At 49.0% G+C, this 13,631-nt stretch overlaps 1 protein-coding gene across 5 annotated transcripts in view; it reads right to left on the bottom strand.

Annotated features, from left to right (window-relative positions):
- tpp2 (tripeptidyl peptidase 2) overlaps window positions 1–13,631 on the bottom strand; it is a 248,320-nt gene that overhangs the window by 94,455 nt on the left and 140,234 nt on the right. For all 5 annotated transcript variants that reach the window (XR_011935147.1, XR_011935148.1, XM_072476327.1 and 2 more), the window contains exons 14-15: window positions 5,109–5,266; window positions 4,103–4,179 (exon numbers count right to left, since the gene is read on the bottom strand). Coding sequence is in view for 3 of the 5 variants with exons in the window: in XM_072476327.1 (XP_072332428.1) it covers window positions 4,103–4,179; window positions 5,109–5,266 (235 nt within the window). In the remaining 2 variants the exon portion in view is untranslated. The remainder of the gene's footprint in view (window positions 1–4,102; window positions 4,180–5,108; window positions 5,267–13,631) is intronic.

Raw genomic sequence — 13,631 nt, 5'->3', positions numbered from 1 at the left:
AAGAGCATCGGGTGTCGCTATATGCGGATGACCTGTTGCTGTACATGGCAGATCCAATGGAGGGGATGGTGGAGGTCATGCAGACTCTAAGGGAGTTTGGGGAGTTTTTGGGCTATAAGCTCAATGTAGGGAAGAGTGAGCTCTTTGTATTACAGGCGGGGGATCAAGAAAGAGGGATAGGGGACCTACCGCTGAGGAGGGCGGAGGGGAGCTTTCGGTATCTGGGGATCCAGATAGCCAGGAGTTGGAGGGCCCTACATGAACTGAATCGGACGAGGTTGGTGGAGCAAATGGAGGAGGATTTTAAAAGATGGGACATGTTACCGCTCTCGCTGGCGGGTAGAGTGCAATCAGTCAAAATGGTGGTCCTTCCGAGGTTTTTGTTTGTGTTTCAGTGCCTTCCCATCGTGATCACTAAGGCCTTTTTTAAGAGAGTAGGCAGGAGTATTATGGGGTTTGTGTGGGCGAATAAGACCCCGAGGGTAAGGAGAGGGTTCCTGGAACGCAGTAGGGACCGAGGAGGGTTGGCGCTGCCAAACCTGGGGAGCTACTACTGGGCAGCAAATGTGTCGATGATCCGCAAGTGGGTTATGGAGGGAGAGGGGGCGGCATGGAAGAGGATGGAGATGGCGTCCTGCAAAGGAACGAGTCTGGGGGCATTGGTGACGGCACCGCTGCCGCTCTCGCCGACAAAGTATACCACGAGCCCGGTGGTGGTGGCAACGCTAAGGATCTGGGGCCAGGGGAGACGGCAAAGGGGAGCAATAGGAGCATCGGTGTGGTCCTCGATCAGGGGTAACCATCGGTTTGCCCCGGGGAAGATGGACAGCGGGTTCCAGAGCTGGCATCGGGCGGGGATCTGAAGAATGGGGGACCTGTTCATTGACGGAACGTTTGCGAGCCGAGGGGCACTGGGAGGAGAAGTTCGAGTTACCCCCGGGAAATGCCTTTAGATATATGCAGGTGAGGGCTTTTGTGAGGCGACAGGGGAGGGAATTCCCGTTGCTCCCGGCACAAGAAGTTCAAGATAGGGTGATCTCGGGTGTATGGGTCGGGGAGGGCAAGGTGTCGGAAATACACCAGGAGTTGAAAGAAGAGGGGGAAGCGCTGGTAGAAGAGTTGAAGGGTAAATGGGAGGAGGAGCTGGGGGTGGAGATCGAGGAAGGTCTGTGGGCTGATGCCCTAGGTAGGGTTAATTCCTCCTCCTCATGTGCCAGGCTCAGCCTGATACAATTTAAGGTGGTCCACAGAGCGCACTTGACGGGGGCGAGGTTGAGTAGGTTCTTTGGGGTAGAGGACAGATGTGGAAGGTGCTCAGGGAGCCCGGCGAACCATGTCCATATGTTTTGGTCATGCCCGGCACTGGAGGGGTTCTGGAGAGGAGTGGCGGGAGCAATATCTCAGGTGGTGAAAGTCCAGGTCAAGCCAAGCTGGGGGCTAGCACTATTTGGAGTAGTGGACGAACCGGGAGTGCAGGAGGCGAAAGAGGCCGGTATCCTGGCCTTTGCGTCCCTAGTAGCCCGGCGAACGATCTTGCTAATGTGGAAGGAGGCGAAGCCCCCCCAGCGTGGAGACCTGGATAAACGATATGGCTGGGTTCATAAAGTTGGAGAGGATTAAGTTCGCCTTGAGAGGGTCGGCGCAGGGGTTCTACAGGCGGTGGCAATCGTCCCTAGACTATCTCGTGGAGCGTTAGAGGAAGGTCGGTCAGCAGCAGCAGCAACCTGGGGGGGAGGGGGTGCTGCCTGGGGGGTGGATGAGCAAGAGATAACATGAAGAGTCGGGGAAACTGGCACGTACGGGAGAGAGCCAGTGTACAAAGCTATGTAAATATACCATTTTGCCATGTATATATCTTGCTCTGCGTGATTTCTTTTTTTTGTTACGGGGGGGGGGGGGGGGGGGTTTATTGTTTGTAAGGGAGAAAAATTGTGTTAAAAACTTTAATAAATATATTTTTTAAAAATTTTTTACTCACTGTCCTTGCATCCACCACACTCTGGGGTAGCAAATTCCACAGATTCACAACCCTTTGGGAGAAGTAGTTTTTCCTCAAATCTGTTTTAAATTAGCTACCTCTTATTCTTAGATTATGATCTCTCATTTTAGAATGCCCCACAAGAGGAAGCATCAGCTCCACATCTACTTTACCCATACCTTTTAGCATCTTGTATACCTTAATGAGATCTCCCTTTTTTTACTCTGCTGAGTATAGGCCTAAACTGTTCAATCTCTCCTCATACGACAAACCCCTCATCTCTGGAATCAATCTGGTGAACTTCCTCTGAACTGCCTCCAATGCCACTACATCTTTCCTCAAATAAGGGGACCAAAACGGTGCACTATATCCCAGGTGCGGTCTCACCAATACCTTGTACAGTTGCAACACCTCCTTACCTTTATACTCAATTCTTTATTCTAGAAGTGCCAACATTCCATTTGCTTTACTTATTATCTGCTGCAATGGCATTTTCATTTTCTGTGACTTGCGGGATGTGATTAATTTACGGGATGTGGCCATCGCTGGCTAAGCCAGCATTTATTGCCCATCCCTAGTTGCCCTCGAGAAGGTGGGGAGCTTTCTCCACAGAATATGGCAGTATCTCATCAATCAGGTCAACTTACCAGCCAAAAAGCACTCTTTCCTCCTGTAGTATAAATTGTTGCGATTGTTTAAAATTTGGCATTCTTGTGGTTGTACTGATGAGTGGAAGGCGAAAAGCTTTATCAAGATGTCTCTCTTTTCAGTAATATTTAAGCTCTGTGCTACCCAACATCAGAGAGACAATGCGTTCTTGCTCACTGAGTCATGTAATTGCTGTGGAACTCCTAGTCACAAATTTAAGTTTGTGAACGTCTGCACGGCAGCCCATTTGTCGGTTTACTAGTTTTCTTTCTTTTGCTCCACCCTCAATGTCCCTTTTCCTGCTGCATCTTGTCCAAAACTTCATCTGTCTACTAGCCCGCATCCTCCTGCTCTATTCAGCCTTTTTGCTGACTGAGTCCAATTATCACCCTATCTGATCTGATTTCCCACGACTGGAAGATTGATGTTAATGTAAATCTCCCATGGCAAACTGTATTGTAACAGTAGGAACACAATAATACAGAATATGTAATGTAGTGCTCTGTTAGGAAGCTATCTAAAGCAACCTGTCTATTCAAGGCAGGATCTATGGCCGGGATTCTCCGAGCCTCTGCGCAACAATCGCACACGGCGTGGGGGTGGAGAGTCGGACCCGCGACGCCTTCCCTCAATTCTCTGGCGACTGGAGAATCGCCGCCAGTCGCGCGCAAGCACCAGTCGACGCGGCACCAGTCGGGGGCCGTTGAGAGGCCCCGCGGCGATTCTCCGCGGACGATCCGCCGAGTCCCCGCCGATGGTTCACGTATGGTTTCATCCGGCGGGAGCTCGGAGTTGCGGCTGGGGTGGCCGTCCTGGTGGGGGGCAGGGGGATCAGTCACCAGAGGGGGCCTCCACGACGGCCAGGCCTGCGATCGGGGCCACCGGTCGGCGGGCGTGCGCGATGTGGGGGAGGGCCTACTTCTTTGGCGCCGGACCACTGTGTGGGTCTGCCGTGTTGCGTGGGCCCGTGGCCAGAAGTGCAGGGCCCTGTATCGGCAGCCTGAGCTGCGTGGAGCACTACCGGGCCATGCTAGCTCTTTTAAAAACGGAGAATCGCCCCAGACTTTCTAGAAAAAAATCCGGAGTGATTCGCGCCCGTTTTCTCGCGGGCGTGGAGACATAGCCCCATTATTAGAGAATCCCGCCCTATGAGTCTGCACTAAAAGTCACTGAGAATTTGACAGGCACTGAACTTTACGCATTAGAACATGCTCGTCGGGTTCAGGCTGCAGCTCAGAAACATTGGCCGCAATTTTCCAGCAAACCCGTAACAGGGCCGGCGAGCCATTGAAAGCTTCATACACGTCGACAGGACTTTCTGACCCCACTGGCCTGAAGGGCTGGAAAATTCTGGCCATTAAGTTTATGAAGTGTGTGTCAGCCTTAGCTTAGCAGATGTATTCTCTCCGGATCAGAATGTTGTGAGTTCAAGCCAATTTCAAGGGCATTGTGGAAAACAAATCAATAAATACTAACCTTAATGGTACTGTGACAGTTACTGGAAGTCTAAATAAAGGACCTGCATTAGGAGCATTGATGTCATACCCACAAACCTGAAACAAATGAATAAATAGTAAAATAACTAAATCATACCTGATACAATGCCATGGCGTATTATTACATTGTTTGCATTCAAAAAATTAAAATATAATTAACTATAACTAAAACACTAAACCTAAACAGAACTTGGGAAGCATTTCACATTAGTTGCACAATGCAGTACACCACGGAAACAAATATTTTTCTGTGCACTGGGGGAACACAATTTCTGGTTCTCTGTTATTCTGCACGATAAATCGTTTTTAACTTTATTCTGAATTATTATATAACTGCACAGCAGAGAGGGATTTTTTTTGCAATTTTTTGGGTTACATATCAAACAAAAATGGATGTCTCATGTACTTTGAAAATTTTTTTAGAGTGCCCAATTCACCTACCCTGTACATCTTTTTGGGTTGTGGGGGTGAGACCCATGCAGGCAAGGGGTGAATGTGCAAACTCGAAGCAGTGAATTGGGGCCGGGATCGAACCTGGATCCTCGGCGCCATGAGGCAGCAGTGCTAACCACTTCGCTACCGGGCTGACCCTGATGTATCATGGTCTTGATAAGTTGCACTTCCAAAAAATTCAAAATTAAACCTGTTCTGTAGAAAATCTTTAACATAAATTTCACTGCAGGAAAATAATGGTTGCAGCTTTTTGACTTTTGCAGAGGTGTAAAACGATAGGGGTGGAAAACCATTTGTTACACGCCCCATCTGATTTTCCTTTCATTGAGTTCAACATTTGGGTATATAATGGGCAGCCAATCCGATGCTGCCTGTTTTATGCCTGAAGGAGGCCAGCTTCTCTTCCCCTTCACAAAATATAAATTCAACTTCTCAAGTAGTTACTTTTTGGCAAAAACAAGCATAAAAATATTTTAAGCAAAAAAAATGTAGTATCTATTTCCTAAATAAAGCCATTATTTGGTACTAGATACCTCAGTAAAATGCACTCCTTCGCGAAGGCCACGTGGATCCACTCTTATGGTTATATGTCTACACTGATTCATCAGCTCCAAGTGACTAGGGCACTGAATCCATGACGCGTTGCACGTTAAAGCTAAGTGAAGCTGCAAAGATATTCGTTCAGAGTTTTCTACAAAAAAATTAAAATTTGAAAAGAGATCATTAAAGTCAAGTTCTGTGCTTTAAATTCTATCTAACTACATTGTGGTAAAAGGGATGTACAGCCACACAGCTTTGATGAGCCTTATGGATGTTCAATGGCCCACATATTTTTATTGAAGTGAAATGTCTGGAGTGTGATAGCTCCAATATATGTGCATGAGCATACACACATACTAGTGAATCGCCTATGGAATGACTCAGATTATTCATATGATACTCTGCTTTAAAAAGACTCTTGATCTCCCAGGTAGTGTCTTATTCTGTTATTGAGGTGAAGCTGTGTCTCAAGGATACAAAATGTAACTGTCAAGTAAGAAAGAGTTGAAGCTAGAGTTTAATTGTTTTCCAGTTTGCCAAGTTATTTCCCCATTTTTAAAAAGAAAGATGTGATTAATAACGTTATTCAAGTTAAGCACCGTGGCTCCTGTATCAATTGATTGCCTGTGGGATTTTCTCTTTCAGGACTACAATAATCATAATATTAATCTTTATTGTCACAGGTAGGTTGACATTAACACTGCAATGAAGTTACTGTGAAAAGCCCCTAGTCGCCACACTCTGGTGCCTGTTCAGGCACACAGGAAGAATTCAGAATGTCCAAATTACCTAACAGCACGTCTCTCGGGACTTATGGGAAGAAACCGGAGCACCCGGAGGAAATCCACGCAGACACCGAGAGAGCGTGCAGATTCCGCACAGTGTCCCAAGCCGGGAATCGAACTTGGGACCCTTGCACTGTGAAGCCACAGTGCTAACCACTGTGCTACTGTGTCATCCACCTCTGCGAAAAAGAAATGTGCACAAACTAAAACCCACCAGTGTTGAACTAAAGACTGCCTTTCTCTATGCATTTGCAATATAAAATATCATCCTGGACTTCATAACTCTCTTTAATCAATAAATACTTAGTAATTATGAATCCATGCAGATGTCTCGCATTCATGGATACACGGCTAATATCTGTGGGACCATTTCAGATTGTCTATCGTTAGCACAATTTGTACAAATTGAACATCAACAACAGCTTCAACATTCGGCTATTTTTAATTAAAGAAAGATGTTTCCCATGTTGCTAATATTGTTTATCTAGTAAAAAAAAAAAACAGAATTTGAAGCCTCAGCTTTATCTTTCCTACAAGCTATTTTAGTCACCAATCTTGAAATATTAATGCTCATCTTAATTTCATCGGGGGGGAGGGCAGTGGGGTAGTGGTATTGTCACCGGACTAATCCAGAGACCCAGGGTAATGGAGGCAAATCTCATTGCACCATAGCAGATGGTCTGGAATTAAAGTCCAATTGTGCCCAGGAAACCATTTGTCGATTGTTGTAAAACACATGTTCTTTAGGGAAGGTACTCTGCCACCTGACCTACAGTTCCACATACGGTGGTTGACTCAAAATGCCCTCTAAACTGGCCTAGAAAGCTGCTCAGTTGCATCAAAACACTGGAAAGTCGATAAGGAATGAAATTGGACAGACTACCCGGCATCAACCTCAGCACGGAAAGGTCAGTGGCAAACTTAGCCCTAGTGACCCTGCAAAGTCTACCTTGTGGAGATTATGGGGGCTTATGCAAAAATTGGGAGAGTTGTCTCAGACAAGTCAAAGAACAGCCTGTTGTAGTCATACTCACATAATCATACCATACAGATAATGTCCTAGACACAACCATCACCATTGGATTAGATTTGTTTATTGTCACGTGTACCGAGGTACAGTGAAAAGTATTTTTCTGCGAACAGCTAAAACAGATCATTTAGAACATGAAAAGAAAAGAAATACATAATAGGTCAACACAAGGTACACAATGTAAATACATAAACACCGGCATCGGGTGAAATGTACAGGAGTGTAGTATTAATCAGGTCAGTCCGTAAGAGGGTCGTTTAGGAGTCTGGTAACAGCGGGGAAGAAGCTGTTCGTGCGTGCTCTCAGACTATTGTATCTCCTGGCGGATGGAAGAAGTTGTAAGAGTGAGTAAGCTGGGTGGGAGGGGTCTTTGATTATGCTGCCCGCGACTTCCGGGTGCGGCGATGACCAGCTGAGTCGCACGTTTCGGCAGCTCCCTGTGAAACGGACTTTTGGGCTCTTGATAGGAGCCCCAACGGCAATTTTGACGGCTAAAAACACTGTGCGGTAAACCAGAAGGGAATCCCCCCTGGATACGGATGGAAAAAGGAGGAGAGAGTGGCCAGACTGCAGTGGATCCTTTAGAACAGCGGCAAGGAAGGCAAGCAAAAACCAAGATGGCGTCGGAAGGTGGCAGTTTAACATGGGGCCCTGAACAACAAGAGTTCTTGAAATGCTGTGTGGAAGAGATCAAAAAGGAAATGAAGAAAGAGCTGTTGGCCCCGATACTACAGGCGATCGAAGGGCTAAAGGAGGAACAAAAGACCCAGGAGCGGGAGCTTCGGGTCGTGAAGGCAAAGGCAGCCGAGAATGAGGACGATATACAGGGCCTGGTGGTGAAGACGGAGACGCAGGAGGCACATCAGAAACGATGTGTGGAAAGGTTGGAGGCACTGGAAAACAACGCAAGGAGGAACAACCTGAGGATTCTTGGTCTTCCTGAAGGTGTGGAGGGAGCGGACGTCGGGGCATATGTGAGCACGATGCTGCACTCGTTAATGGGAGCGGAGGCCCCGGCGGGTCCGTTGGAGGTGGAGGGAGCATACCGAGTGATGGCGCGAGGACCGAGAGCAGGAGAAATTCCCAGAGCCATAGTGGTGAGATTCCTCCGTTTTAAGGGTAGAGAAATGTAGATGGGCGAAGAAAACTCGGAGCAGTAAATGGGAGAACGCGGTGATCCGCGTTTATCAAGACTGGAGTGCGGAGGTGGCGAGAAGGAGGGCGAGCTTTAATCGGGCCAAGGCGGTGCTTCATAAAAAGAAGATAAAATTTGGAATGCTGCAACCGGCAAGACTGTGGGTCACATATCGAGGGAGGCACCACTACTTTGAGACGGCGGATGAAGCGTGGACTTTTATTGTGGAAGAAAAACTGGAATGAGCGGGTTATTAAAAAGAACGTTCGAACAAAGTGGTGGGGCGAATGTGGGGGGCAAAGAGGGGTTTTATGTACTAATCCTGCGATGTGGTAACTTTTCTCTCTCCCACAGGTGGTGATGGGGGGAGGAGGGGAGGTGGAGGAGATGGGGCGTTGGCCATTAGGGGCGGGGCCAAGGGAGAAGCGCGGGCTTGGTTCCCGCGCTATGATAATCATGGCGGGAATAGAGAAGCAGGAAGGAGGGGGCATCGCACGGTGCGAGCCGAGGTCACGGGGGGAAGCCGAGGTCGGCCAGAGTTTGCTGACTTCTGGGAGCAACATGGGGGGGAGTAATTATGCTCGCGGGGGATCTAGTGGGGGGGGGGTGAGGGGGGAATATCTGGGTTGCTGCTGCTGGGGAGAGGGGGGAGCTGGTATGGGAGAGGATGGGTGGGGGGGCACCGCCTGGGGGAGATACAGCTGCGTGGGAACCGGGTGAGGAGCTGGAAAAAGGTGATGGCTAATCGACAAGGGGGGGGGTAGGAAGCCCCCCAACTCGGCTGATCACGTGGAACGTGAGAGGGCTGAACGGGCCGATAAAGAGGGCACGGGTACTCGCACACCTTAAGAAACTTAAGGCAGATGTGGTTATGTTAAAGGAAACGCACCTGAAACTGATAGACCAGGTTAGGCTACGCAAAGGATGGGTGGGGCAGGTGTTCCATTCGGGGCAAGAAAAACAGGGGGGTGGCTATATTAGTGGGGAAGCGGGTAATGTTCGAGGCAAAGACTATAGTGGCGGATAACGGGGGCAGATACGTGATGGTGAGTGGCAAACTACAGGGGGAGACGGTGGTTTTGGTAAACATATATGCCCCGAACTGGGATGATGCCAATTTTATGAGGCGGATGCTAGGACGCATTCCGGACCTAGAGATGGGAAAGCTGATAATGGGGGGAGATTTTAATACGGTGTTGGAACCAGGGCTGGATAGGTCGAAGTCCAGGACTGGAAGGAGGCCAGCAGCAGCCAAGGTACTTAAAGATTTTATGGAGCAGATGGGAGGTGTAGACCCGTGGAGATTTAGCAGACCTAGGAGTAAGGAGTTCTCGTTTTTCTCCTATGTCCATAAAGTCTACTCGCGAATAGATTTTTTTGTGCTGGGTAGGGCATTGATCCCGAAGGTGAGGGGAACGGAGTATACGGCTATAGCCATTTCGGATCACGCTCCACACTGGGTGGACTTGGAGATAGGGGAGAAAACAGGAGGGCGCCCACCCTGGAGATTGGACATGGGACTAATGGCAGATGAGGGGGTGTGTCTCAGGGTGAGGGGGTGCATTGAAAAGTACTTGGAACTCAATGATAATGGGGAGGTCCAGGTGGGAGTGGTCTGGGAGGCGTTGAAGGCGGTGGTTAGAGGGGAGCTGATATCAATAAGGGCACATAAAGGGAAGCAGGAGAGTAAGGAACGGGAGCGGTTGCTGCAAGAACTTTTGAGGGTGGACAGACAATATGCGGAAGCACCGGAGGAGGGACTGTACAGGGAAAGGCAAAGGCTACATGTAAAATTTGACTTGCTGACTACAGGCACTGCAGAGGCACAATGGAGGAAGGCACAGGGTGTACAGTACGAATATGGGGAGAAGGCGAGCAGGTTGCTGGCACACCAATTGAGGAAAAGGGGAGCAGCGAGGGAAATAGGGGGAGTGAGGGATGAGGAAGGAGAGATGGAGCGGGGAGCGGAGAGAGTGAATGGAGTGTTCAAGACATTTTATAAAAAATTATATGAAGCTCAACCCCCGGATGGGAGGGAGAGAATGATGGGCTTCTTGGATCGGCTGGAATTTCCCAAGGTGGAAGAGCAGGAAAGGGTGGGACTGGGAGCACAGATCGAGGTAGAAGAAGTGGTGAAAGGAATTAGGAGCATGCAGGCGGGAAAGGCCCCGGGACCGGATGGATTCCCAGTCGAATTCTATAGAAAATATGTGGACTTGCTCGCCCCGCTACTGACGAGGACCTTTAATGAGGCAAAGGAAAGGGGACAACTGCCCCAGACTATGTCTGAAGCAACGATATCGCTTCTCTTAAAGAAGGAAAAGGACCCGCAGCAGGTCCTATAGACCTATTTCCTTCCTAAATGTAGATGCCAAGGTCCTGGCCAAGGTAATGGCAATGAGAATAGAGGAATGTGTCCCGGGGGTGGTCCACGAGGACCAAACTAGGTTTGTGAAGGGGAGACAGCTGAACACGAATATACGGAGGTTGTTAGGGGTAATGATGATGGCCCCACCAGAGGGAGAAACGGAGATAGTAGTGGCGATGGATGCCGAGAAAGCATTTGAAAGAGTGGAGTGGGATTATTTGTGGGAGGTGTTGAGGAGATTTGGTTTTGGAGAGGGGTATGTTAGATGGGTGCAGCTGTTGTATAGGGCCCCAGTGGCGAGCGTGGTCACGAATGGACGGGGATCTGCATATTTTCGGCTCCATAGAGGGACAAGGCAGGGATGCCCTCTGTCCCCATTATTGTTTGCACCGGCGATTGAGCCCCTGGCGATAGCGTTGAGGGGTTCCAAGAAGTGGAGGGGAGTACTTAGGGGAGGAGAAGAGCACCGGGTATCTTTGTATGCGGACGATTTGCTACTATACGTGGCGGACCCGGCGGAGGGGATGCCAGAAATAATGCGGATACTTGGGGAGTTTGGGGATTTTTCAGGGTATAAATTGAACATGGGGAAAAGTGAGTTGTTTGTGGTGCATCCAGGGGAGCAGAGTAGAGAAATAGAGGACCTACCGTTGAGGAAGGTAACAAGGGACTTTCGTTACCTGGGGATCCAGATAGCTAAGAATTGGGGCACATTGCATAGGTTAAATTTAACGCGGTTGGTGGAACAGATGGAGGAGGACTTCAAGAGATGGGATATGGTATCCCTGTCAATGGCAGGGAGGGTGCAGGCGGTTAAGATGGTGGTCCTCCCGAGATTCCTCTTTGTGTTTCAGTGCCTCCCGGTGGTGATCACGAAGGCTTTTTTTAAAAGGATTGAAAAGAGCATCATGGGTTTTGTGTGGGCCGGGAAGACCCCGAGAGTGAGGAAGGGATTCTTACAGCGTAGCAGGGATAGGGGGGGGCTGGCACTACCGAGCCTAAGTGAGTATTATTGGGCCGCTAATATTTCAATGGTGAGTAAGTGGATGGGAGAGGAGGAGGGAGCGGCGTGGAAGAGATTAGAGAGGGCGTCCTGTAGGGGGACTAGCCTACAGGCTATGGTGACAGCCCCATTGCCGTTCTCACCGAGGAACTACACCACAAGCCCGGTGGCGGTGGCTACACTGAAGATTTGGGGACAGTGGAGACGGCATAGGGGAAAGACTGGAGCTTTGGGGGGGTCCCCGATAAGAAACAACCATAGGTTTGCCCCGGGGGGAATGGATGGGAGATATGGAATGTGGCAAAGAGCAGGAATAACGCAACTGAAAGATCTGTTTGTGGATGGGAAGTTCGCGAGTCTGGGAGCGCTGACCGAGAAATATGGGTTGCCCCAAGGGAATGCATTCAGGTATATGCAACTGAGGGCTTTTGCGAGGCAACAGGTGAGGGAATTCCCGCAGCTCCCGACACAAGAGGTGCAGGACAGAGTGATCTCAAAGACATGGGTGGGGGATGGTAAGGTGTCAGATATATATAGGGAAATGAGGGACGAAAGGGAGGCTATGGTAGATGAACTAAAAGGGAAATGGGAAGAAGAGCTGGGGGAGGAGATCGAGGAGGGGCTGTGGGCAGATGCCCTAAGCAGGGTAAACTCGTCGTCCTCGTGTGCCAGGCTAAGCCTGATTCAGTTTAAGGTATTACACAGGGCACATATGACTGGAGCACGGCTCAGTAAATTTTTTGGGGTGGAGGATAGGTGTGCGAGGTGCTCGAGAAGCCCAGCGAATCATACCCATATGTTTTGGTCATGCCCGGCACTACAGGGGTTTTGGATGGGGGTGACAAAGGTGCTTTCAAAAGTAGTAGGAGTCCGGTCGAACCAAGCTGGGGGTTGGCTATATTTGGGGTTGCACAAGAGCCGGGAGTGCAGGAGGCGAGAGAGGCCGATGTTTTGGCCTTTGCGTCCCTAGTAGCCCGGCGCAGGATATTGCTAATGTGGAAAGAAGCCAAGCCCCCGGGGGTGGAGACCTGGATAAATGACATGGCGGGGTTTATAAAGCTAGAGCGGATTAAGTTCGTCCTAAGGGGGTCGGCTCAAGGGTTCACCAGGCGGTGGCAACCGTTCGTCGAATACCTCGCAGAAAGATAGACGGAATGGGAAAAAGAAGGCAGCAGCAGCAGCCCAGGATCGGGGGGGGGGGGGGAGGAACCAGAAGGACTCTCAGGGTTGTTAATATATACTGTATAGTATGTATAGGTCGTTGCTACAGATAATTATATATTGGACTGTTAAATTATATTTTTGGAGAGTGTTACTTGTGACAAGGCAGTTGCCAATTAGGGCTAGTTTTCATTTTTGTTATTTATTATTTATTCATTTTTTGTTTATAAAATAGGTCATTGTTATTTGTGTTGTTATAATATTGTGTAAAGGATGCACAATGTACTGTGTTGGTTGACCAAAAATTTTCAATAAAATATTTAATTTAAAAAAAAAAAAGATTATGCTGCCCGCTTTCCCCAGGCAGCGGGAAGTGTAGATGGAGTCAATGGATGGGAGGCAGGTTTGTGTAATGGACTAGGCTGTGTTCACGACTCTCTGAAGTTTATTCCGCTCTTAGGTCGAGCAGTTGCCATACCAGGCTGTGATGTAGCCAGATAGGACGCTTTCTATGGTGCACCTGTAAAAGTTGGTAAGAGTCAGTGTGGACATGCCGAATTTCCTGAGTAAGTATAGACACTGTGGTGCTTTCTTGGTGGTAGTGTTGACATGGGTGGACCAGGACCGATTTTTGGTGATGTGCACACCTAGGAATTTGAAGCGGTCAACCATCTCCACCTCGGCCCCTGGGTGTATCATGTCCCACCAGCAGAACAGACCCAGTAGAGGTGTCAGCACTGTGGTATACAGCAATACACCCCCCAGCTGATGAATAATTGCTACTCCATGTTGAACACCACTTGGAGGAAACACCAAGGGTAGTAAGGGAACAAAATGCACTCTGGATTGGGCACTTCAATTCCCAAGACTAAGTGACCCAAACAACCAAGAGTGGCTTGGTAGCACTACTACAGGCTGGGCAGGCCGAGTCCTAAAGGACATAGCTGCTAGACTGTGTCTGTGGCATATGGCGAGGGAACCAACAATATACCTGACTGCATCCTCACCAACCTGCCTGCCGCAGATTAATCCGT

Source organism: Scyliorhinus torazame, chromosome 15, assembly GCF_047496885.1.
Source record: "Scyliorhinus torazame isolate Kashiwa2021f chromosome 15, sScyTor2.1, whole genome shotgun sequence".
Taxonomy (NCBI): domain Eukaryota; kingdom Metazoa; phylum Chordata; class Chondrichthyes; order Carcharhiniformes; family Scyliorhinidae; genus Scyliorhinus; species Scyliorhinus torazame.
The sequence above is the reverse complement of the archived record's forward strand: the minus strand, read 5'-3'. Positions and strand labels throughout refer to the sequence as shown.